The sequence below is a fragment of the Danio rerio genome, chromosome 14, assembly GCF_052040795.2.
Source record: "Danio rerio strain M-AB ecotype USA chromosome 14, GRCz13ab, whole genome shotgun sequence".
In the NCBI taxonomy this organism is placed as follows: Eukaryota; Metazoa; Chordata; class Actinopteri; order Cypriniformes; family Danionidae; genus Danio; species Danio rerio.
The window spans coordinates 52,616,952-52,643,308 of NC_141034.1; the positions used below are offsets into that span (position 1 = coordinate 52,616,952).

A 26,357-nucleotide genomic window follows, 5' to 3' on the forward strand; every position below is an offset into this window, starting at 1 on the left:
GATCAATGACTAATAGCCTACTGTAACGTCTGTAATTATTTTAAAGAGCCCATATTATGGGTTTTTGAAAATTCCCCTCCATGTAGTGTGTAACACAGCTCTAAGTGAAGTGGAGTATCCAGCTAAGGCTTAAATCTGTAAGAATACAGTGTTTAAAACTGTTGATTCATCTATAAAAGAGTCGATTCATAGTGCTTCAAACGAGTCGCCTTGATACCGACTCATTAGGTGTTTCGCCATGACGTACGAACGAAACAAAGTTTTTCACGTGCACGCGCAAACCCGGGAGATTTCAAACCTGAGGCCCCGCCCTCTGACGCAGTAACCCAGACACACACACACACCCACAAACACACGCACACAAACATGCCGGTCGATTGAAGTCACATTGCAGATGGATATATTGAGTCTCTACCCAAAGATGAAACCTCAGCATTATAGCCAAGCAGTTGGAAACTACTGGAAACTTCTGGAAGCTACATGCTACAAAGAATACTTCATCTGCGTTTGTTAAAGGAAGGATCAGTAATTTATTGATGGACATCAGGATGGGTTTCTTCCATTTCTCAAGTGTAAGTACGTGCGGTTAAAGTTGTTGCCTCGTTGACTCTAGCTTGCAAATGTATTTAGTTGTGATTTGTTACTTGTAACCGAGTGTACTGTATCAGGTTAACTGGCTATATTCTCTTATCGCGTGCAAAGTCACGTTAAAAACGCGACGCGTGCTGCTTTGTTTATGGAGCTCCGTGGTAACGTTAGAGGTGTGCATACCCGCGGCTGTCCCCGCGCCAGATTTCTGCGGCGCGGGAATAAATTTCCGAATAAATCGCCGGAGCGGTCGGTAACGGGTTTGATTTGGGACGGGAGCGGGCTGCCTGAGAAAGAGAAAGATGTGTCTGCTTGGTGCTTGTGTGTTAGTGCGCACGCGCGCGTATGAGAGAGAGAGAGAGAGCGAGCGAGCGAGCGAGCGAGAGCTTTATGCTTGGTGCTGTGTGTGTGTTTATACAGATTTTCGGTTTTGTTCTCCCCCGCTCTTTAGCGGGATCGGGCGCGGCGGGCAGAATACGGGGCGGGTTCTAAGGCTAAAACCTGGCGGGTGCGGGCGGAAGCGGGAGCGTTCTCGTCCGGAGGTGTGTGTGTGTGTTTGTGTGTGTGTGGCAGCTAAAATCCACGCCTACACTATCTAGCGTGTATGAACTGTGATTACTTTTTAAATTGCTGATTAGCTATTGGCCATTTCACTCTCTGACTGAAGGCAGTCGACCAATCGCGACAGACTGTCATCGGTCCAATCAGCGCAGATTAGCTTCGCGCTAAGGAGGGGTTTGGAAACAAATGAATCACAGAACGATTCATACAGGAGTCGCTGGGATAATTAGGTAAAAATAAATGCAGATTATAAGACCATGAAAGTGTTTTTTGACCTTGCATGCATATTAGACTGTTGTTGGAGACCCTTACAACCAAGATATGACCCTATTTCATGTATAATATGGGCTCTTTAAATAAATAAATAAATGAACATATATGAACACAAACAGACCCTTACAGTCCCCGATGTTACCAACTACAGAAAAAGTACACTCAGCATACATTTCGTCCCTAATTAGGTTAAAAAAAACACAAAGTATAGGCTACAGTCAGTGAAAACCTCTCATCTGTGTCTGTAATCTTCAACAGTACATGTAGCGTCTGTTAAAGAGTCATTCCATCATTCCCAGTTCATATTAGTCCAAAAGGTGATGATAAAAATTAAAACAAGGCAGTTTGTTCACGTTTGCTGAAGAAATAATGTGCTCCTTGGCTTTACATTTTTTTCCACGCTCTAATCTGGCATTTGTCCTTTTCTTTCTGAATGTGTCATTCTCACATTTGTCAGCTTCTCACAGGATCGAGTTTCCAAAGCTTGTAAATAATCATGCGCATGTTATTATCATCAGCTCAAGAAGTTAGTTATTTCAGATATAGATGCGCGGCGAGCGCAAGGAATCTCTCGCTGTGTATTTTAAACATGGCGGGTCCTTTGTTTACATTCTGGCTTGTTGCGTAAGCGAATGACGTATCTCTGTAAACCAATAGCGTTCAGCTGCGCGTCTAGCTCCGCCTTTTGGTACCCTTTCTTGTTGTTTGGGACCCTTCCGAAAGGGTGCTGAAAAAGTGGTACGGTACTGTTTGGTTCAGTACGCCTTTAGACACTGGAAACGGCCATTAAAGTGTACCAAACCAAACTGTACCGTACCACTCAGTGGAAACGGGCCATCAGATGAGATTTAAATTGAGGAATGTCGTAACATTCATGTTCCCTAAAAAAAACTACAATAACCTCAATAAAACATCTCTGACTGATACAGAGAGCAGCTCAATTTAACTCAGTCTGCAGATCTTTTCATGCTCAAACAGCAACAGTATGCACCGAAAAGAGATTGAAGGTGTCCATCTTTCAGCATTGAAACTCAGTATTATCTTGGTTTGTCTAGGCAAAAAAAACACCACAGGTTTCTAAATAAACAGGTTGGAAAGCACAGCAGTTTGTTGTCCGACAAGATTGAAGTAATGCTTTGTTTATTTGGTATCGCAAAACTCATAATCAGAAGAAAGCCTTGTGAGATATTTGAGATTTGCTGGATTACTGAGAGAGAATCCAGCCTTCGAATGACAGTCCCAAGGTATCAAAACAACCACAATCCAACAATCATGCTGAAACAATTGATAAAAGACAAATGCTGCATCTTAATTCACATACTTACACTGCATCCCCAAAAATATCTACTTCTTGGAGAAGAAAAGGGCATACTTTTGAGCAAATAACAGCAATGTATGCAAATTTGGGACATACTACTTCTTCATTAATACACAACAGTGGTCTTACGTCCTATTCACACAGGGCGTCAGCGTTAACGCTTCCCATTCCCTTTGTCAGACATTGCCAAACTGCATTGTGGATCTGTCGGTGCCACATCAGAGGTGTTGCTCGTCGCAGAAGTTGGGACTTGCTCAACTTTAAGCGTAGATGGAAGCGTCAGCCAATCAGATCGCTGTATGGAAATACACCAGCTCAGACAGTGGCCTATTGCTGACTAATTTCATTGGCTGACGCTGCTATGATGATCGCGCCAGCCCCAACTTCAGACACGCCCACTGTCCAGTGTTGACACTGAAGCCCCGTGTGAATGGGGCGTTAATTAACAAATTACAAATACTCAAACGACTGTAATCAAGTAGTTTTTCTCAGTTATTGTAATTTACTAAGTAGTTTTATACTTTACCTTCAGTACATGTTAAGTGCAGTATCGGTACTTTTACTTTACTACTTTCCTTCAACCTGCAGTCACTACTTTTTTTCCCGGTCTATGGGGATTAGAAAAATCAGTTCCGTGATTCGTAATTGACGTAAATGTCTAACGTCCAAACTAAAATCAACCAAATATCAACGTCTAATGATGTTACAATTTGATGTTGTGTGGACGTTACCACTATGACTGCTTTCAGATGTTGGATTTTGGTCGCCATACCTGATGAATAAATTATTCTATGTCAATATGGCGTTGGTTTAAGACTGACGTCATTTTACAACACAACATAAAACCAACCAAATATCAACAACATTTGACATTGTACATAACTAGAAAAATTATTTATTTCTGTTTATCCTCACACTGCGGATAGTATGTTTGACTGTTTTCTTGCTAGTGAAGTGTTCAGTTTTTACACTTACTAAGTTGCGTAGCATCTGACTCTTAAAGGGAATCGGAGACGAGACTCTGATTGGTTTAAGGCACGTTATGCTCAAAACACACCCATAACTCATGAGAAGAATAAGCACAACCCTGTTAGACCATGCGCCGTGGTGCACAGCGTATTTTTCCATTCCTAAAATAGCAAAAGTGGATTCGGACAAAACCTTACTACTTTTGCGCCATGTGCTTTTTGCACTTAGATAGTTAAAATAGAGCCCCTACAGCGAGTTCTCAAGTCTGCATCGATGCACCTCGATATCAAGAACCAATGCAGTACAGTTTTTTACGTGTTCTCGGATCTTGTGGTCTTGAGTATTGAATATGAACTTTGATGGTTGATGATGACATCACACAAAAACACGAACACTGAAGAACGCATATTGAGAAACAGCCACTAACTCGCAGCATTTCTGAATGCTATATAGGACGGATAGTATACGAATTGAGATGCAGCATCAGTTTTCCATGCAACGCAGAAGTCTAAATCAGAACAAAAGAACTACTCTACAACAAAAAAATATAAAAAATCCAGCATAATGCATGATTGTATCTGGTACAGCGTTGTATCCTGTTTCCGAGATTAATCCGAGGATAAATCAAAGCTACATGCCATTACCAATAACAAAATGTATATGAGCCCACAGATGGATGTTCTTGAGGGATTTGAGTTTGACAAAGCTCTTGAGGTTCAAAGCATTCAAGGCAAAAATGACAAATGGCTTTCTTTGTGGCGTCACCCAGAGTCAAAATGTGGCCGTGTTTCTGTCTTTCATCCTCACGAGAGAGCAGATGAGAGAGAGTCTGAATGAAATTGACTGCGGGTGGCCCCCGCATCTACAGTACGCTTTCATTTTATATAGAGATGCGATTGTTTATCCAAAACTTCATTATCTAGCAGATCACAAATGCATTTTTTTTCTCTGTTTCCAGTTTAAAAAAAAAATCTTTTATCTTTCTTTTCTTTTTATCATCTTTGGAGAGCTCAAGTACAGCTTATCGCTTAGGTCACTTGGTCTTTCATCTACTAGATACAACTTTTCCAGGCAAGTGCAATAGGGGATGGAGTGGAAAGAAATATTAGCCTGAGACTTTTCCCTATTACAAGAGGACTATAAAAAAAGATATGTTTGACAAGATAAATACAGATAAGGTTAGTTCACGCAAAACAAAAAAAACAAAAAACAAAAAACAAACAAAAACAACAACAACAACGTATTTAATTAAATTTAATCTATGAATAAATCTATTGCACTTTTACAATGTAGATTGGGTCAATACAATGGCCGGGAAGTGCAAAACAATTTTACAAACTGTGAAACACTTTTACAAAGCTCGAGACAAATTTACATTTTGAAAAACGTTTTTACTTATCAAAAGACACAATTACATAGAAAAAACTATTTTAACAAGGACAAAACAAATTTACATTTAAAAAAATAAATAAATAAGATGCAAAACACTTTTACAAATCCCAAAACAATGGGAATTGGGAATTGTGGGAATTGTGGTACATTCCGAAAGGGAATGTACCACAAGCCAGAAGTGACGTGGGGGAATTGTTGTCATTGGTGGGGAGCACGGTAAATTTGTGCTGTGGAGTACATGGCGTAAATAACGTTTATAGTGACCACACATGGACTGCGGTCAAGGGATGTTGTGCCCGTTTTGTGGCAAACACGTGCAGCTTAACGCGGTTTTGCTTTACGTGAGTTCGGTGTTGGGAGTTTCTAAAAGACGTGGACCAGATGGAAACACCAGACATACTGTATCAATGAGTTCAACATTTTAACGAGAGCTACTCGTACGCTGTAATTGTGGACATGATGTCAAGTCTACATGGTGTAAACATCTGCTTGAGGACTGGAGTCTGTGTTTACTGGGGACCCTTTTCAGATGTAAACTATTCATGTTTGCAGAGCATGCCTATACCGAATAAATATTCTTATTACTTGGTGTCAGTGTAAACATTATTGATATATGTGTGTGGCAGAACAGTACACAACCAAACTTAATGTCCATGAATAATTATAACTGACATGTCTTCAACGGGATCTAAAAAGGTTTATCGCAAGTATGAATCTAACTATCAATCCAAGACTACATGTTGAGGTCAGTTTTGATATCTTTATCAGTCAACATTTGCCATGCTTTGATTGTTTCCATTTATTTCCATTTACATGTTTCTTCACACTCTCATGCTGATGTTTTCACACTTTGTAATATTGTTTTGCACTTCCTGGCCACCGTAGGTCAGTCCAGTTTTCAGAGTTTACATTCATTCACCCTACCTGACTTGTTCCAAACTAGTTGAGATTTCTCTTGAACACTAAAGAAAATATTTTAAAGAACCAATGAAATACATAGCAGGAAAAACAAATATTATGGGAGTGAATGGTTCCTGTTTTCTAACATTCTTTGAAATATCTCATTTTGTTCACACATTCTACTAGAAAACACAGCATGTGAAACTTTAAAGTAAAACATTTATTCACTAATTTTCCTCTTGGCCTACTTATTTATCATGGGTCACCACAGTGGAATGAACCACCAACTATTCCAGCATATGTTTTATGCAGCGGATGCCCTTCCAGCCACAGCCCAGCACTGGGAAACACCCGTACACTCTCAAATTCACACACACACACACACTCCAACACTACAGTCAAGTTTGTTTACCCAATTCCTCTCTAGCGCATGTGTTTAGACTGTGGGGAAAACCAGAGCTTCTGGAGCAAACCCAACAAGGGGAGAACATGCAAACTCCACACAGAAATGTCAACTGACCCAGCCGGGACTAGAACAAGCGATCTTCTTGCTGTGAGGTCACAGTGCTGAGCCACCGCGCCGCCCAAAAGTAAAACATTTAAAACAAATTTGATACATCTGCTGTATGGATTTTGAAGGCTCAACAGTTCACAAAGGCTCTCAAAGTATGCGTCTGTGACTGAAGTCCAACCTCCGGTGGACAGTAGCAGACTCCAAAATGTGACACAAATTCAGAGAACTACATGAGGTGGTTATTAATTAGCAAATAATATAAATATTACCAACGTAAACATTAGGTGAGCAGGTTACATTGTAACCCAGTGTCCTAACAACAGGCTATATGGGAAGATTTGCAATAAACAATTTGCCTGTTTGCACCAGACAAAACATGACAGAAATTTAAATACAGCCATTTAGAAGCACAGAATAGTGTACTCGCTGCACTCCAGCCAAACAGTAAGGGTTATAATCGAATTACACATTAAACCTCTTTGCTCTCAGTTACAGTTCTAAAGTTCAATTTCAAATGGTTAATTTAAAGATCTGAGGTGAACTATCTTTTTAGATTAGATTAGATTCAACTTTATTGTCATTACACATGTACAAGTACAATGCAACGAAATGCAGTTTAGGTCTAACCAGCAGTGCAATAGCCGCAAGTGCAGGATACAGGAATAAGTTATAAAGTGCAGTTATAGAAAACTATGCTGATATTTACAGATGGGTGTACTATGAACATTATATACAGGTTGGATAAGCTATGAGCAGATTTACAATATCTGAATATATGTGCAGGTTGCTATTAATAATCAGTAGTGTGCAGATAAATAAACATGATTAGAAGTGTATATCTGCTGCTGCTGTTTTTAGTAGTTTGGCAATAAATGACATGTAAAATGGCTCACATTATTAAAACTCACATTATTAGCATTTAACACTGAAGAAATCACAGTGGTGAGGTGTACCTGAGCTGATCATTGTCAAAGTTTTCTGTTGTTCAGCTTGCATGTGTTTTGAACCAGGAGTGCAATACCTAGGTCAACCACTGGGTGTTGAACTTACATAATGCACATTTAAGTGCATGCAAGTGAACGGCATTTAACAGCGGGCAAATATTCAATTGTTTATTATTTATGATTGATGTATTTGATGCATAAATACAAAATTTATTTATATATTTTTTGAATGATTATTGAATTTAGGTTTATTTATTTGTTTGTATTTGTGTGTGAATGACCCCTTTGTAATGTCTAAGTGGTGCAGTCCTGCTAAATAAGCACTGGGTTTTGTTTTGTATTTATTTTTCTTTCATTTACTTAGTTTAACTTATTTTTTGTATGGCGTTTAAGTGTTTATTTTGGTTTTTCTTGTTTGGTTTTTTTCCTCCTGCTTCTTTGGAAGAACCCTGACACTACTGTTTACTGTGGTGTACTGTATAACGGTGACCTTTCTGAACCTGAAAAGGATTTGACAACTCAGTTACGACAAGCGGAGAAATAAAAGCAAGGTGGAAGTGGGATATCAAACGCTTTACAGTACCAATCTAAGGGATTTGGAAAAGCATTAGGAGATCTTTCAGTTCCCATCTATCCTGTTCTGCTCGACTCAACACACACAGGCTAAGTAAATGTCTTAAGATATTATGTGCAATGTGACATTTCCCATCTCCCTGACCTTTTACAGTCCGGTGTCGACACGAGGCCTTTTAATCTCCCCCTGTTCTCTGTTGTGCAAAAGTAAGTTAGGCAAGGTTAAACGCGGTGGCCATCGCTGTTGGGTCTGATTGTTGACACTTTTGATACAGTCGCTGTGACAGACGTCGCTAGAAAGCTGTTTTTGACAAGTATGACATCATCAAAACTGCAATAATAACTTCTAGGGCCGCCTTAATGCACTTGATACAAAGGTTACTGGAGAATCAATAGGAAATGATCAGAGATTTACACAACGTCTCAACATCGCTGTGGGTTTTGTCTGTTTAAAAGGATAAATCATTAGCTGATCATTGTTAAGAAGTGAAGGAATGCTATTTGATTCAGACAACTTCATTACAACTTAATTAGCTCTTGATTAGTAGCTGATACCTTTGAGACTATTAGTGGAAATTGAAAAAACTCATTTGAGGGTTGGAACTGGAGACTGATTATAAACCGGGCTTTGTTTAACTGTTAGGCTTTCAGCTTCAGAGAGATGGATGAGATTGTAAATTAAATATGACGATTTGTACAGATGTAAATTGCTGATTTTTGTGGTTTAATTTGGCTGACTGTGGATTACAGTGTGCAGCAGTGGACACAAGTTTAAAGTAACGTGTGGTTCTTCACAAGGTCAGAATGGAGAATGGAGAATTTGAAGAAGAAATAAAGCACAAATAATTAAATGAAGTAATAAAGCACCACAGCGAAAAGATGAGATGCAAAAAGGACAGATCTTATTTCTGTATTGATAAAAAATACTGAAAAAAATATGTGAAAAATCATTTATTTTATTTAAAAAAAATATTCAGGGGCGCAGTGGGTAGCACGTTCACGCCACAGCAAGAAAGTTACTGGTTCCAGCCTCAGCTGGGTCAGCTGGCATTTCTGTCTGGAGTTTGCATGTTCCCCATGTGATTGTGTGGGTTTCCTCTGGTTTCCCCCACAGTCCAAAGACATGTGGTAAGTGAATTAGGTAAGCTAAATTGTTCGTAGTCTGTGTGTGAATGAGTGTGTATGGATGTTTCCCAGTGACGGATTGCAGCTGGAAGGTCCGCAGCATAAAACATATGCTGGATAAATTGGCGGTTCATTCCTTGTGACAGATTAATAAGGGGCCTAAAGCCGAAAAGCCGAAAAGAAAATGAATGAATGAATTCAGGGTCTTCCACTCAACTTGTAAAACTCAAACATATCTCTCACAAATATACTGTATATTAGGGCTGCACAATATATATTTTAAGCATCGATATAGCAGTGTGTCCACAAATCACATTTCAAGATATGCAAGTCAGGATTATAGATGACCAGAAACCACAGGTTAAAACACATGAGGTTTGTGCAGAGTCTGCAGGATTTAAGCATAATAAAGGGAAAGTTTTTAACCTGTGACTATGTAAGCATTTTAAGACAGTTCAAAACATTTTAATAAAGCATAAAGAAGTTTAATAAAGATTAATTTTACTGAACAATTTATATGATGAAGATTATGCATTGTTAATTTACATTTAATTATTCAATTTTTGTAACTAAGACTCTTCTTAGACTCTCCACAATAAACCGTAAATCACTGTTCATTTCACTTTCTCCTCTTAAAGTGAGATGCTATTTCAGGCTTTCCGCCTTGATTTTGCTAACCCAAAGTTAAAAGCTTCCCAAATCCACATGCAGAGGTGTAAATGCAAAAGTTTGATATAATTCTAAAGAAAACGCTTTGAATTTTCATAAAACACTTAATAAAATATTTGTCTGTATTCTAATAAACCTGTCGAAATAAGACGCTTTTTTATTTGTAAACTCAAATTTGAGTACCTTTTAGGTCTGTTTGGTCTCGGTTGTTGTGATTAATTTTGTGGGTTCCTGCACAGGTCAGTAATCATAGGAAAAAAGAAAAATGTCTCCACCATAATCTATGCAAAAGTTATTCTATCCCAACTGATGAGAAACGAAAACACTTATGGGGTACTGGGTCTGTACAGACCCTCAAAAATGTAAAGAATGCTGAAGTAAATGACGTCACGGACCTGGTACCAGGTTCCAGAGTTTAGAAGGTTAATATTTGCTTCATTGTGTTTATTTATGACTGTTATTTCTTAAATTATTTAAGTCACCTGGTAAAATTATATCGCAATATAATTTTCCCAATATCATGCAGCCCTACTGTGTATATATATATATATATATATATATATATATATATATATATATATATATATATATATATATATATATATATATTTCAGGCTTTCCACCTTGATCTTGATTTATATATATATATATATATATATATATATATATATATATATATATATATATATATATATATATATATATATATATATTTCAGGCTTTCCACCTTGATCTTGATTTTATATATATATATATATATATATATATATATATATATATATATATATATATTTACACATACACACACACACACACACACACACACACACACACACACACGGTGCATAGCATAATTGAGTACACCACATTTAAAAATGTGTGCTTTTAACCAATTCTCAGTGAACAGAAATAATATATTTCTTAAACAGATATATTTCCTAAAATATTATTTTAGTCAGAAAACTTCTTTAGAAAAAGAAAGATAATACATTTAAAATTCATGCAAAATATTAAAAAACAAATGACAAATATTTTTTCTTTCTCTTGGATTTTTAAAATTTACTTAATATTTTTCTCCAACAAATAAACTTGGGTGTACTTTTAAGTAATTTTTTAGATCAGCTCCAGTTTTGGCTAATTTAATGTACAGTATATGTACAACTATACTATTGTTGAGCTTCCTATAGCAAATATTATTTTAAAAGATAGATTTGTGTGGTGTGAACTCATGAACACTGTACATACATACACTACCTGACAAAAGTCAGGTAGTTCCCAGTTGTAAGAGCAACAAATAATATCTTGACTTCCAGTTGATCATTTAAAAAAGTGGCAGAAGGTAGATTTTTCTGATGAATCATCTGTTGAACTGCATCCCAATCATCCCAAATACTGCAGAAGATCTACTGGAACCAGCATGGACCCAAGATTCCCATAAAAATCTGTCACGTTTGGTGAAGGAAAAATCATGGTTTGGGGTTACATTCAGTATAGGGGCATGCGAGAGATCTGCAGAGTGGATGGCAACATCAACAGCCTGAGGTATCAAAATATTTGTGCTGCCCGTTACAATACAATCCACAGGAGAGGGCAAATTCTCCAGCAGGATAGCGCTCCTTCCCATACTTCAGCCTACACATCAAAGCTCCTGAAAGCAAAGAAGGTCAAGCTGCTCCAGGATTGGCCAGCCCAGTCACCAGATATGAACATTATTGAGCATGTCTGAGCTAAGATGGAGGAGGCATTGAAGATGAATCCAAAGAATCTTGATGAACTCTGGGAATCCTGCTTTCTTTGCCATTCCAGATGACAATATTAATGAGTGATTGAGTCATGTCAGAGATGTATGGATGCAGTCCTCCAAGCTCATGATGGAGTCAGACACAATATTAATTTTTTTCCACTGCAGCATGACTTTACATTCAATACTGGACATTATTTCTGTTAAGGGACAAGACTTTGTCTAAGCAAAGTCAGATCTTACTCTCCTAATAAAATATTCACAAATCAAGGCATGATTATATTTTACACACTACTGATTATTAATAGCAACCTGCACATATATTCATATATTGTAAATCTGTTCATAGCTTGTCCAACCTGTATATAATGTCCATAGTACATCCATCCCATCTGTAAATATCACCATAGTTTTCTATAACTGCACTTTATAACTTATTCCTGTATCCTGCACTTGCTGCTATTGCACTGCTGGTTAGACCTAAACTGCATTTCGTTGCATTGTACTTGTACATGTGTTACGACAATAAAGTTGAATCTAATCTAATCTAATTATATTTTATTTTGGTAAAATAAGTGTAATCTAGAGGCCTTTGCCTTTCATATAAACCACTTCTGATAGCAAATGATCAACTAGAAGTCAAGTTATGTGTTGTTCCTAAAACTTGGATAGGCGACAAGACATTTGTCAGGAAGTGTATATACATACATACCTTCCTACATACTATAAAAGTGGTTTAAAAGGACATATTTGATGTCCTTGTAATTCAAAATGCTTCAAAATATTATTTTCTATCAGCTTATCAGGGTCTTTTGACATGCAAAAAAATATAAAATCAATATTAATGTACAGTATTCTGTTTTATTTATTCAGCTGCTCTTCAAATTTTAGGATTTGCAAGACGTTTTAATGTTTCTTAAAGATGCTTATTCTACTGTCCAAGGCTGCATTTATTTAGTGCAAAGAAACGTTGCAAAATATAGTTCAAATTTAAAATCTACCCATTTTTACTCCAAACATATAAACATTAAACTAATTCCTGTGATTTCTCCTGTATAATTTATTTCTGTGATTACTGCGGCTCTCCTTCACAAATCAGTCAAACGTGTCGATGGGAATTTGAGTGGCCTTTCAACCTTAATTATGAGATATTGCTTATGTACAAGTGCATTGCTTTGGATATTAAATTCCAAACAAATCCGCAGAATGTCTCTGATGAAAACAGAAAACTGCCTTTACAGAACAAATCAGCTTTACTGAACCACTTTCTCAAAGAATCAGTGTATCTGAATGAACTCCTTTGAGTCGATCACTTGCCACTATACAGTACAGTGACTATTTCAACTGTTCAAAGAGAGAAAGAGACTAAAAAGGCACTAATTCAAAGCCTGACAGTCAATCTGAAATGGTTAAACAAGAACAAGCTGAGTGACACTCAAAAAGCTCCAGTGCTGCTATACACGCATGAATAAAAATCCAAATCCATTCAGAAATAGAGCAGGTATTTGCTAATTATGATGAGTTATGGTTTTATTTTTACATGACGCATCATGCTGATCTTCTCGAGGAAGGTTGCTTATTTATTTGTACACCCTTGTTTACTTTCCCCAGACCCTTAGGATGAAGGGGGAAATAATAAAGGTGTCACGATCCTCCAAATCCTCGATTCGATTACATTTTCGATTCAAAAGGCACGATTCGATTCGATTTTCGATTATGAATAATTAATTAATTAATGACCAATTAATTATTTGTAGCCTACTGTTTAAACTACCTAACCTGCATGGTCTTTGTTTTACCCATAAACAAATCATACAGTAAATGAATAAAGGCAAGGTACACACATAATTACCACCTGTCAATCACTTTTTCTGCGGGACTCGTGAATAGGCAGTGATCTGTGTCGTTATAATGGCATCGGTAAAAAAGACGCACAACCAATAGGAACCAGCCAACAGTATCTGAGGTGTTCGCTAAAATGATTAAGTACAAGTGAGTGAAAGATTGAAGCAGTCCTCTGACTGCCTGGACCTGCTGTCTCGAGCCCATGGCTGTCTGTGTGCGTCTGTGTCTGTGTGTGTGTGTGTGTGTGTGTGTGTGTCAGAGGTAGAGAGGAAGGAGGGCTGCTCAGAAATGCTACACGCCACTGTGGATGTCAAATTGTTGTCGTTCTAAAATGCCATTTAAAAACAAAGACAGTGTAAACAGGGCCTGAGTGTGTACTTTTCGCGAGCGGATTTGCAACGGGGGCAGGCGGAGGATCGCGATGCCGGTGTTGTCTATCGGACGAACCCTAATACATACATAGCAGAGCTTGGGAAACTGTGTTTTTTTTGTCGACATCACGAACATTGTCAACATAACTCACTGGAAATCCAAAATGCTTACACACCAGCGACTTCATTGAAAGAGGAGAGGGTAAGTTCTGTCGACGGGTCTCCTGTATCTGCAGTTCATAAGCACTTCCACAAGCCTGTTTTTTCCTGCTTGGCAAGCCAAGCTGACGTGACATGGGGGCGTGTTTATTACAGGTCACACAGCGTGTCTATCATGCATCCTCTCTCCCCCCTTTAATTTGGAGATCGCTAACATCACTATCATCATCCCCCCAAAAAAAGATAAACCACAGCATATGCACTTTTTCTTTATTGATACAGTAAGTGTTACGGTTTCCACTATAACCATGAACTACACTTCCGCCTTTTCCTGGACTACATTTTCATACATGCACTTCTCCCAGACACGCACACCTGTTCATTCATCTAGCCTGATTACAATCACCAGCTGAACCCTGTCAGATACTGAATACACACCATTCATAAGCTACTCTTGAACTCTTCCAGTTGGCAGAGCCTTGTTCGCTTCTAGTGACTTTACAACGCGTTTCTCCTTGTCTGTTTCTCCGTGTCTTGATCCTAGCCTAGTATACCCTTGTTATCCTGTTTAGCCGCCAGCCTTACGACCTATTGCCTGTACTTTGATTACGACTCTGGATTTGCCTACACATACCTGTTTGTACCTGATTTGACCATTGCTTGCTTGACGACATTGAATAAACCTGCATATTGGGTCTTACCTCCAGTTGTATCCCTCCCCCGATAGTAACAGTAAGGAACACCCCCACCTCTTCTTGCAGTGTAAAATGATGAAAGGTCACTCATTACCAACCCTAAGGTAGCATGATATATGTATGATATGATATATACGCTTTCAGTGAAGACAAACTTTCATGCATTTAGATCACATTACCATACTTTGTATGATTCTTTTTTCTTACTTTATTGTAAAAAAATGCAGGGTTTCATACTATTCCTTCATGTTTCCCTACACAAATCGATTAAGTTAACTCCCAGGGGTCGAAGGCCGCGTATACGCGTTCTGAGGCGTCTTCTCCTGATAACTCCAAAAAGAACTTAAATTACACGTTCAGTTTTGATCATACAGATAAGAGCAAAACATCAGTCGAATCTGTTAGGTGTCTACTTTTTTGTGTGCATTCACAATAACAATAAAAGTGTGTGCTTTTAAAAAAAAAAGGAAAAAATTTAAGTGGCATGATCATAAAACAACTTGTTGTCCCCCAAAAAAACTTAGGAATTTTGTTTCAACTCATTATAAATTCGTTTAAACAAGCAACAAAAGTAAGAAGACAAAAAAGGATTTTCACTGCTTGTTCAAAATACTCATTTAAGTGAAGTTTTTTAAACTAATTTCGAGAGGAGCACGTGATAGGATTGACTACAGCTGATCCCTATCACTAATCACTAACTAGCCAATTAGATCACTCTAAACTCAATATAAATATCCAGCTAAACTTCATTCCTCATCTTCGTTTTGGAACACTCTCCCCCCAATCCATCCCTTCTCTCTCGATGGCTTAGTGGCTAGCACTGTTGCCCCACAGCAAGGAGGTTGTTGGTTCAAATACTAGCTGAGCCAATCAATACTCTCTGTGCGGAGTTTGCATGTTCTCCTCGTGTTTCCGTGGGTTTTCCCCGGGTACTCCGGTCTCCTCCAGCACTCAAAAACCATGCAACAAAAGTTAGTCACAAGCTCTTACTACAAACTAGTGCAGTTAGCGGTCTATTTTGGGAAGTTATCGAGAACTACCTGATCTCAAATCCCTCCTAATGCTTATTGACCAGGCGGGAGCCTTGAGCTTATCTATCTCCGAGCTCAGGGTTCTCTCCCAGGACAGCATGCCAAACTTGCTTAAATAGTCAAGCATTATCCAAGTGCGAACTCTTGAAAACGAGTTAAACATTAGTGTGTTCAAAAGCAAAAATGAAAACCTTATTTTAAATGTTTTCCAATATGTACATAAAGTCCCAATTTGTTGTCGAAACCCATATATTTGTAACAATTTACTGTTACAATACAAAAATAAATGCTTTTCTTTCGGAGAAAGTCTTCTTTCTGTTAGTTGGGGGGGGCTAAAATTTTGAAAAATAATTTTAGGTCAATAATTTTAGCCCCCTTAAGATTGTTTTTCAACTATCTGCAAAACAAACCACTGTTATCCAATGACTTGCCTAATAACCTAATTTGCCTAGTTAACCTGATTAACATAAGCCTTTAAATTTCACTTTAAGATAAAGCAAAATAACTAGTCAAATATTTTGGGGTGCCATCAAGGCAATAACCAATTAAATTAGCTATTACACTTAAAACTATTGTTTTAAAATGTGTTGGAAAAATGCTCTCCCACTTGGTGCACTTGGGGATTTTTGAAAGTATAAAAATGTTCATCAGAGGACAAATAATTGTGATTTCAAACATATATAGCACATGCATACAGTGGAAGTCGGAATTATTCGCCCCCCAGTATATTCCTTCCACAATTTCTGTTTAATGCATTTAACACATTTTTAAACTTAATAGTTTTAATAACTCATTTCTAACAACTGATTTAATTTATATTAGCGATAATGAAAGTACATAAAGTAGATATTTTTTCAAGTATTTAGCTTAAAGTGACATTTAAAGCAAAATTTATTATTAAATTAAAACTAGGTTAATTAAGTAAACTACGCAGGTTAGGGTAATTAGGCAAGTCTTTGTATAACAATGTTTTTTTTCCATAGACTATCGAAAAAAAATATTGCTCAAGGGGGCTAATAATATTGACCTTAAAATAATTAAAAACTGCTTTCATACTAGCCGAAATAAAACAAATAAGACTTTCTCCAGAAGAAAAACATATTATAGGAAATACTGTGAAACACTCCTGAATCTGTAAAATAAAGTTTGGGAAATATTTAAAAATGAAAAAAAAAAAAAAAAAAAAAAAATCAAGCACACATAGGTTTGGACATGAGAGAGACAGAAGTGAATCTGAACTGACCACAGTTTTCCTCGTCTGCCTGATTTCCACAGTCATCCACGCCGTTGCAGTGCAGCACTTGAGGAAGGCAGGTGCTGAGGTTTCCACAGGGGAAATATCCCAGCGGGCAGTAGGGCTGATCCTCTGATACATTAAACATGGTCAGCACCACTTCAGAAGAGAAAAACACAGACGGGAGAAAGAAATTAGGCATTATCCTTTCAGCCACAGGTTGCATTTGTCTGCTTCCTAGAAGTACTTTGTCCAAAAAGTACAGTTTCATAACAACACTAAATAAAAAAAGTTCTGCATTAAACACTTTTTAGAAAATTGATTAGGGGAGAACAGCGCACAAAGGAACGCATTTTGGTTTTGGCAAAATAATGAAAGTAATAGGGTTAGACAAACCTTCTTTTTTTGTCAACAACAGACAAGCCTCTCCTATACCAGTGGTTCTCAAAGTGGGGGTCGGGACCCCCTGGGGGGGGGGGGGGGGGGGGGTCGCGGGACAATGAGAGGGGGTCACTTGGTGATTTGCAAAAATTTGAATAAACTTTTATGATTACCATTGCTAATCCATAACCTACAGAAGATAAAACATAGTTACATAAAAAATACAGTATCCAAACAAAAAGCCATCAGCCTTTGGTTTTTATTTTTTTTTTTTATTAATTTTTTTTTTTTTACATTGATGACAACCCTTAGGGTTTTTACATTAGATTAATGACAAAGCAATGACAAAGCAATAGCGTCAGTGCACCAGATTCTACAGCACTAGCTAAACTTTCTGACACCGTTACAGCACTCGCTTACATTTAAAATACATACAGGACACTAAACATGGAATATGATGTGTAAGTGGCAGTCTCCAAAATTAAACCAAGAAAAGACTTGGGATGTAACTTAAATATTGTGCCCACCAGTCTAATTAGATGAGGTTAATATAAAATAATCATAATAAAAATGATATGGGACTGTTGCACTTTTTTTGTGTTGTCAATATGCTTGTGTTTGTATAGGCTGATTGGTTTGTGTGAGTGTTGTGTGCAACATTTGTATGATTATAACCACTTACGAAAGTAGTGGAGGTCGCGAGTCATTGGCAGTGTTATTTTGGGGGTCCAGGGCTGAAAAGTTTGAGAACCCCTGTCCTATACAAACAAGCACTGAAAGTATGCCGGACCTATGGTTTAAGCAGTATTTCCAATAGTGCCGGGAGTAAAAATTTTACTATTTACTACACCTGTGGGGCAAGTTGTAAGAGACAGAGGGTAGTTGTAACATGTGCTAATAAAGTCTGATTTCCCACAATTAATTTATATCCAGTTAAAACACTGCGTAATTGTGATACTACGACACGTCTTTCTTTGGCTCAGTGCCAGCCAACGTGCCAAAGTTCCGCTCCATGCTGCAACAAAAGTGCTTTTTTAATAATCAATCAAGCCTGCGTCGCGCAACACAACAAATCAATTATGAAATCCGTTGCCAACTCCTTTAGTAATCGATTTTTATCGATTTAATTGATTCATTGTTACAGCCCTAGTAAATTTTACTCAGAGGGCTTTGCTGTGTAGTTACGAGAAACACAATAGAAAATTGTAAAGGAAACCATGCACTCGCGCTTGTCACTTCAGGTCAGAATACCAGCACACACGACATGAGTGCTGTGTAACAGCAGTGAGGAGATTGTAAACAAAAAAGGATGTCGGCAGAGCTTTTTGGTTTCTTTTCTTGTGCATCCCTGCCACTGGCTCCCCATCTGAAAGAGTTTTTAGCATAGGGGGTTATGTAGTCATTCAACTAGGGATGCAACGATTATAGTCTGAGAAATAATCACGGTTTCATGGTTATCATGATTATTATGCATTCATTAACTTCTAAACACCACTAGTTCAGAAAATCAGTAACCAATTATTACAGCACAAAATAATATTAAAAACAAACAATAGTCCATTTCACCCTTTGTGCTAAAAAATAAGAAACATTTTTGACATTTAAACAATTTTACACTGTAAATAAATAATAGAACAATGAATAGCACCGTTGCTCCCAACTTCAAAAATTTTAAGAGCACCATAAAACATTTAGGACCACCCACCAAAAATGAATGAGCACCACTGCAAATTGTATATTAACAGATTTATTGTATTTGAAAACATCATCAATCAAGACTAACAAAAACCAGAAACAACTGACTAATTCTGTTATGACCTATTGATATTTGTGCAATAATTGCAAAATTAATGTCTAATAATTATAAAATATTATGATGACGATGATGATAATAATACTAACCAGGAATAACATTATCATGATGCCTTGAATGTGCTTGAATGCGAGTTATGTGCAATAAAAAGTCCAACTGTTACATTACGACAAATAAATCTATGGTTTGCATTAAACAAAACTGAAGCATTGCAGTAAGAAATGTTTTGCATTATTGCTTTTATACGCATGTTAAAATAATAACCAGAAAGATCGGACAAAAGAAAGGCAGAAAAGTCTCACTTCTGCCACTCTTCAAAGGTTTGGGTTTGTGTCATTGTGAATGCTCACTCTTGTTATGTGCTGATTTACTTTGTGATGCCCACCTGTGCAATAGTCATTTGTCATGAGCTGAAGTTTCAGCTTAAACTTTGTAAAGTCGATCTTCTTTGGCAAAGATCTATGAGGTTAGATTTTACATTTAGCGTTCATTTGCACTGAACACACATTGAATGCAATGCATCGAGATTCGAGCCATTAAACGGCTGATTCACTAGGAGTCTTTTAGCACTCTCTCCGAAAACATTGGATTGATCTCGACTGGCGAATCATATCACCTCATGAACGCTAGAGACGCCAATATTTGTAACTTTAAATGGGGAGAACACAGATCCGATTCATATCGGAAAATTTCCACATATGAAGGCATGAATCTGATTTGAGTAAATCACAATCCATGTGATTTGTTCCTGCTTACACGAACATGGGCCATATCGGATCTGTGCCACATGGGAGAAAAAAATAATCTGAATTGAGTCACTTGAACAGTGCAGTGTAAATGCGGCCTATGTAACATTTTTTTATCAAGTGTAAGAGTCTCTTTAACACTTTTGTTTATTTTATTATAAAGAAATCAGATATTATGAATAAATATACTTGTTATTGACAAACAAAACTATTTGCCTTAGTAATGTTGGTCAATTAAAATAAAGTGGTTAAATAAAGAAAATCCTAAAATTCCTAAATGGATTTTTAAAAAAACAATATTGTGATATTTTTTGCAATATCGCTAAGCCTTCTGTTAAAACACAATGCAGGCATGATAAATAAAGTTGCAAGAAAGCTAATGAATAATTCTGACTGTATACATCAAACAGTATAGTAAGTTTTGCACTATATTCCCTCATCGAGTTTTCATTTATCTAAAGTCATAATAAAAATCTCTTACACGTTTTTTTATATATAAAATGTATGAAATGTGACCACTTTCAAAGCTCTTATACTGCATTGCTACTTTTCTTGTGACTGATAAAATCTGTTCTTCTCTCGGCGCTTCATTAATACCTTTCTGTATGACTCAAAGGACTACAAGTCCTTCTCAAGGCAACCTATAGATATATGAACAAACAGCCCGACAGAAGAAGTAGATGCGTGTCAACATGAAGAATTGCCATAGTGTAGCTAAACCTCGGGGGCAGAATGTACAGAGCTATTTGTCACAAGCTAGCTTTTTTAATTTCTTTATTTATTTTCTGAATTGGAGTAAAGCAGCAAAGGTCTAGGCTGAGTTTATGCAACACAGAGAAATGAAATATGCTTGAAAAGGATCTTGGTGAAAAGTTAGAAATAAGACGAAATACACACTTGCGTAATAGATGAATCAGCAAAGCACATTAAAAAAATTTTGCTGCTTGTTTAAACTACAGGGTGGGCCGTTTATATGGATACACCTTAATATAATGGGAATGGTTGGTGATATTTACGTCCTGTTTGTGGCACATTAGTATATGTGAGGGGGCAAACTTTTCAAGATGGATTGTGACCATGGTGGCCATTTTGAAATTGGCCATCTTGGATCCAACTTCTGTTTTTTTTTTTTTTTTTTAATAGGAAGAGGGTCAGTTCACACATTAAACTTATTTGGAATTTCTCAAGAAAAGCAATGGGGTGCTTGGTTTTAACGCACCTTTATTCTTTTATGAGTTATTTACAAGTTTCTGATCACTTATAAAATGTGTTCAATGTGCTGCCCATTGTCATGGATTGTCAATGCAACTCTCTCCTCCCTCTCTTCACACACTGATAGCAACACCGCAGGAGAAACGCCAGCACAGGCTTCCAGTATCCGTAGTTTCAGGTGCTGCACATCTTGTATCTTCACACCGTTGACAACAAAGATAGTGGGGCCATTCTTTATCAATGGAAACCTCAATGCCACTTGATATTTGAATTTGCTGCATGATGATGTGTTTCCCTCTTTATGCACAGAAGCTGGCAAGTTTCTGGAGTTTTTCCAGCAAGATGGTGCACCACCACATTATGGGTGTTGTGTCCGTTCCTATATGAACAGCTTCCTGAAAAGTGGATTGGTCATTAAGGGCCAGTTGAATGAAGACACAAGATGTGCAGCACCTGAAACTACGGATACTGGAAGCCTGTGCTGGCATTTCTCCTGCGGTGTTGCTATCAGTGTGTAAACAGTGGGGTTGCATTGACAATGGGCAGCACATTGAACACATTTTATAAGTGGTCAGAAACTTGTAAATAACCCATGAAGGAATAAAGTTATGTTAAAACCAAGCACAACATTGTTTTTCTTGTGAAATTCCCAATTAGTTTGATATGTCACATGATTCTCTTCCTATTGAAAAAACAAAAAAATTGGATCTAAGATGGCCGACTTTAAAATGGCCATCATGGTCACCCCCCCCCATCTTGAAATGTTTGCCCCTCACATATACTAATGTGCCACAAACAGGACGTTAATATCATCAACCATTCCCATTTTATTAAGGTGTATCCATATAAATGGCCCACACTGTACTTAAAATGAGTTGAAACACAGGTGGCACGGTGGCTCAGTGGTTAGCACTCTCACCTCACAGATATATTCAAATAACAGTTTGTTTTTTTGTTTGTTTTTTAAAAAAAAGCACTTTTCAGAAGTTAACAAACTAGTATGCCTTTAAAAAACTACAGTATTCTTTAACAACAACAAAAATCTGCTGTAATGTTTTGTAAGGTTCTCCTCACAGTTTGTGTCTCATTTTGTGAGCCAACTGACATTGTTTGCTTCCCTCATTTTCCCCTGCTACGCCCACTCCTCCCTCTGCTCGCGGCACTCCATGCCCATAATGATGCATTTTTTTTTAATTCTGAGGAAGACATTAACCTAAAAAGGGGGGTTTCCCGGCGCTGTGAAGGATCAAAAATCTAAAGCCTCACAAAAGAGCACATATACACAAAACACACTGTTTTAGAGGAGACATGCTGCTTAAATGTCCACTGCTCTTCTTATCTTCCAATCAGTGAGCAGTTCATCTTTGGCAATAGGTGATGGTCATTGTCTCCTACTAGAGTAGAGCAAAGAAACAAAGAAAGGAAATACAAAACAAAAATAAATACGTAACATTAGCTATAGCGTCTGTCTGAAGAAACTTTATCTTGTATTGCATCTAATAAAGATATCCCCAACAAAATAAACTCTTCTATTAGACAAAACTCCATATATATTTACATTAGATGTCGCCTACGCTGTTGTTGTCTACTGCAGGGGTTCTCAAACTGGGGGTCGCAGAATAACTTCAAGGAGAATGATTTAAAAATTGTTTGAATTTCAGTGATTATAATATATATTTTTCAGTATTACAAGTTCAATTCAATTCAATTCAGCTGTATTTGTATAGCGCTTTTACAATGTAGATTGTGTCAAAGCAGCTTCACATAAATGGTCATAGTAACTGGAACAGTGTGGTTCAGGTTTTAGTGTTTAAGTTCAGTTCAGTTTAGCTCAGTTCAGTGTGATTTAATCATTACTGAGAGTTCAAACACTGAAGAGCAAATTCATCGATGCGTAGCTCTACCAATCCTGAACCATGCGAGGCAGTGGCGACAGCGGAGAGGGAAAAAAAAACTTCACCTGATGGGAGTGAAGAAAAAAAAAACCTTGAGAGAACCAGACTCAGTTGGGCACGACCATTTTAATTTCTCCGCTGGCCAAAAGTCTTGTACAGAGCTTCATTCGCCGTGGTGGAGGCTGGAAGATGGCCTCAGCGAAGACTCGTCTGTGAAAGCTAATACTTTCAGATTTTTTAAAAAGATATTACAAAAGTAAGTATTTTTAAATAATTGAGTGCAACATCATAACTCTGCAGCGAATAACTCGTATAACTAGTTATCAATACAGCACACATCTGGATGTGAGAACCGCAACTGCAGACTCTGAATTTAAAATTCGCAAAATCTAAAAATGTTGAGGAAACTGTGGACAGTTTGCCTGAGTCATCTGAACCGTCTACTTTGACAAAATTCATAAAGTATTTAAGACACATTCAGGCAGTATGCATCTTTGCACTTGAAACGCAGCACTCAGGAACAGTTTAAAACAGTTGACATGTCAACTTGCTGCAGTAAAAAAAGTCTGCAATGCTTGCCCGCCTTCACGCTTTTCTTATTGGCCCACTGCTCTAGAACTGAATGCGAATGGATTGATTAAAATCAGCTGTCAATCACTCAGTCAACGCCTTCTGCATTCAGATGACAGGGAGAGCTGAGCTACAACCGTGAAAATGAAACGCGCTGAAGATGAGCGAATGAAAACACTGACAGATTTTGTTTTAGAAACCAACTAAAGCTACAAATAATGGCACATCTGATTACTGATCATGTGGTGAATTTTAATCCACCATCTACACTTTTCCAAGAGTGGATAAAAGACTTCCATTAGCTTCAAGTCCGCTATGAAAATAACTAAAGCATTCACTGTAAAGTCTGAGAGATAGAATTTTCAGGTAACTGTTTGCCACATCTACACATTTTAAGCACGAGAGGTGCTGTATAATCCTCCATTTCAAGAGTTCACACTTAGCTGATGATTGATTATAAGCAAGATTGGCATGCTGTCCTGGGAGGGAGAGAGCCCTGAGCCCAAAAGGTCCTTGAGCTCTGGGCTCTCTCCCATTTGCAGGGCGAGAGGGGAGCTTTAAGCTCAGGTAGATCTCGACAACTCCCCCCTTGATAAGAGCTGATGACTAAAATGAATGCTATGAAGAGATATGCTGCAGGATGAGAGTTTGACTCAAGTGCTAAATTTAGATTGATCAATTCGTTTGTAGTGCATGTTTTTGAAATGTGGGAGGAAACCGAAGAACCCGTGGAAAACCTACGCATACAAGGGAAGAACATGCAAACTACGCACAGAAACGACAGCCGGCCTGTTAAAGGATTAAAACCGGTGACGTTCTTGCTGTGAGGCAACAGTGCTAACCACTGGGCCACCGTGCCGCCCCATGAAGGGAAAGGTGGAGAAGTAGGGGTGGAAGGGGGATTCAAATCGAAGATGACTGTAGTGAGAAACCCTGGCTCTTTATAGTGGGTAAGGACCTGATTGGTGGATCATACATAGCTAATGCAGAACCAGCCGTGTTCAATCATAATCACGTGATCCTCTCAAAATTAGTTTATAAATAAACTTCACTTAATCACCAGATGCTGTCAGCCGTGTAAGTGGCAGCTATATGTAAAACTTAACACCACACCATCTCAAAACGGCTTGCACTGACTAAGATTAAACTAATTTTGCAGCTCATGAAAAGACCGATATTGCTATTAAAATGATATGTGCATATAATAAGGTATGTCAAAAGCATCTGTGCAATATTAGACAGCACCCGTGAGAACACAGCACAGTAACATATCCTTAACAGATTTATTCATGTCAAGCAGTGCGTGCAGTGCCGGTGAGCGGTCCGTTTCTCTTTTGGTCAATCAATTATGTTATAAAAATATATCTTCTTGTGATAATAGGATTTTTTTGAGACTTATTTACCTCACACAAGCTTTTTTTTTTTTTTTTTGCTTGTTACTTTGGATTAGTGTTGATTTCAAATGCAACAAGTCTGTTCATAAAACTTGTAACGATGCTCATTATAATTGGTGGGTGCGACAAAATTTTGGCTGGTGCACCTACATTATTTAAAGATAGGAGCACCAGTGCTACCAAGCAAAAATGCTAATTTGGAGCCCAGTAATGTAGCCTATATTAGGCTAAATAATTTCTGTTAAAAACATTTTATATGTGCCGAGCCATCAGTTTCACTCAGCTGTCAGTTGACTATCAATTTAATCAACTACTTTGACCACAATGAGCCAGGCTTTACAAACTATTCGCACCACTTAAATTATTCCTCTCAGAAGAATAAACTCAGTCGGAAGGATGAGAGAGCAGAAACTTATTGTAAGAATAATCTTACAGAGCGGTGCATGTCACGTCTGCGCAGCAGGTGCCTGAATGAAGCGATTGTATCACTGACACAGTGCACAGCTCTCCGGTATATAGGCACTTCCAAAACAGCAGCACAAAGAGGAGAATTCAGTGCGTTGAAGATCTGTCCAATGTATTATTGAGCCTTTTCTAATTTAAAGTTTTAGGTAGGCCTACTTTGTGTGTGAAGAGCAGGTAATAATAACCCTCTCACTCCAGCGTTGCGAATAGACACACTGCAACATGATTTAGAAACAGCAATGATCTCCATGTTGCAGGTCAAAATGAATCCATTTAATGCAAAACTAAATGCATTTCTCCACCGATTACTTATATTAACAGAAACAAATAGTCTTTTTTTACAAAAAGTTTTTCGAGTTGTCAAACTCAACACGTCTGAATTGTGAATAAATGGAGCATGATTGGCAGGCGCAGCGGCGGGAAGCGCTGAACTGAACATGAATTTAACCTTGTGAATATTTATCTGTGCTTCACATTAAACTATAAAATGGCTTCAAAACATTTGGGATATAGTAGACCTACATGACAACTTTCTAGTGGCTTTTAATAGGCTACCTTCGTGGCTTTTGTTGACTTATAATTTACACCGAATATGCAGCACGTGCAAGATCGGATTTGGATCGGTACCAGCTGACCCATAACTGATATAGCAAAAACATGCAGTAATGAACCGATATCCAATCCAAGTAGATCGAGATTGGTGCATCCCTATCAGGCACCCTGATAAGACACTTCAAAAACTAGCCGTTATTTCACTTAGCCGAAAATAATACAAGTTTCTGACACCGCAGCATCTTGTTGTCATAGTTTATCTACATTGTTTGCTTATTTTACCAACATAAGCCTAGAATTTAGTGGAAGTTAATGCTACTTTGCTTTATGGTCACTGCAGTAAGACTATTATCAATAGGACGTAACTTCATTACTTACAAAAACACATAGAACAAAATCTTACCTAAAAACGTTCTGCCTTTATGCT

General features: G+C 37.7%; 1 protein-coding gene and 1 long non-coding RNA gene across 9 annotated transcripts in view; one reads left to right on the top strand and one right to left on the bottom strand.

The window, feature by feature from the left end:
* LOC147840923 (uncharacterized) overlaps positions 1-26,357 on the top strand; it is an 834,865-nt gene that overhangs the window by 278,686 nt on the left and 529,822 nt on the right. The window lies entirely within an intron of this gene.
* Positions 1-26,357, bottom strand: part of rxfp1 (relaxin family peptide receptor 1) — a 210,239-nt gene that overhangs the window by 118,295 nt on the left and 65,587 nt on the right. For all 8 annotated transcript variants that reach the window (XR_015506594.1, XR_015506595.1, XM_087280017.1 and 5 more), the window contains 1 exon segment: positions 16,912-17,061. Coding sequence is in view for 6 of the 8 variants with exons in the window: in XM_087280015.1 (XP_087136141.1) it covers positions 16,912-17,061 (150 nt within the window). In the remaining 2 variants the exon portion in view is untranslated.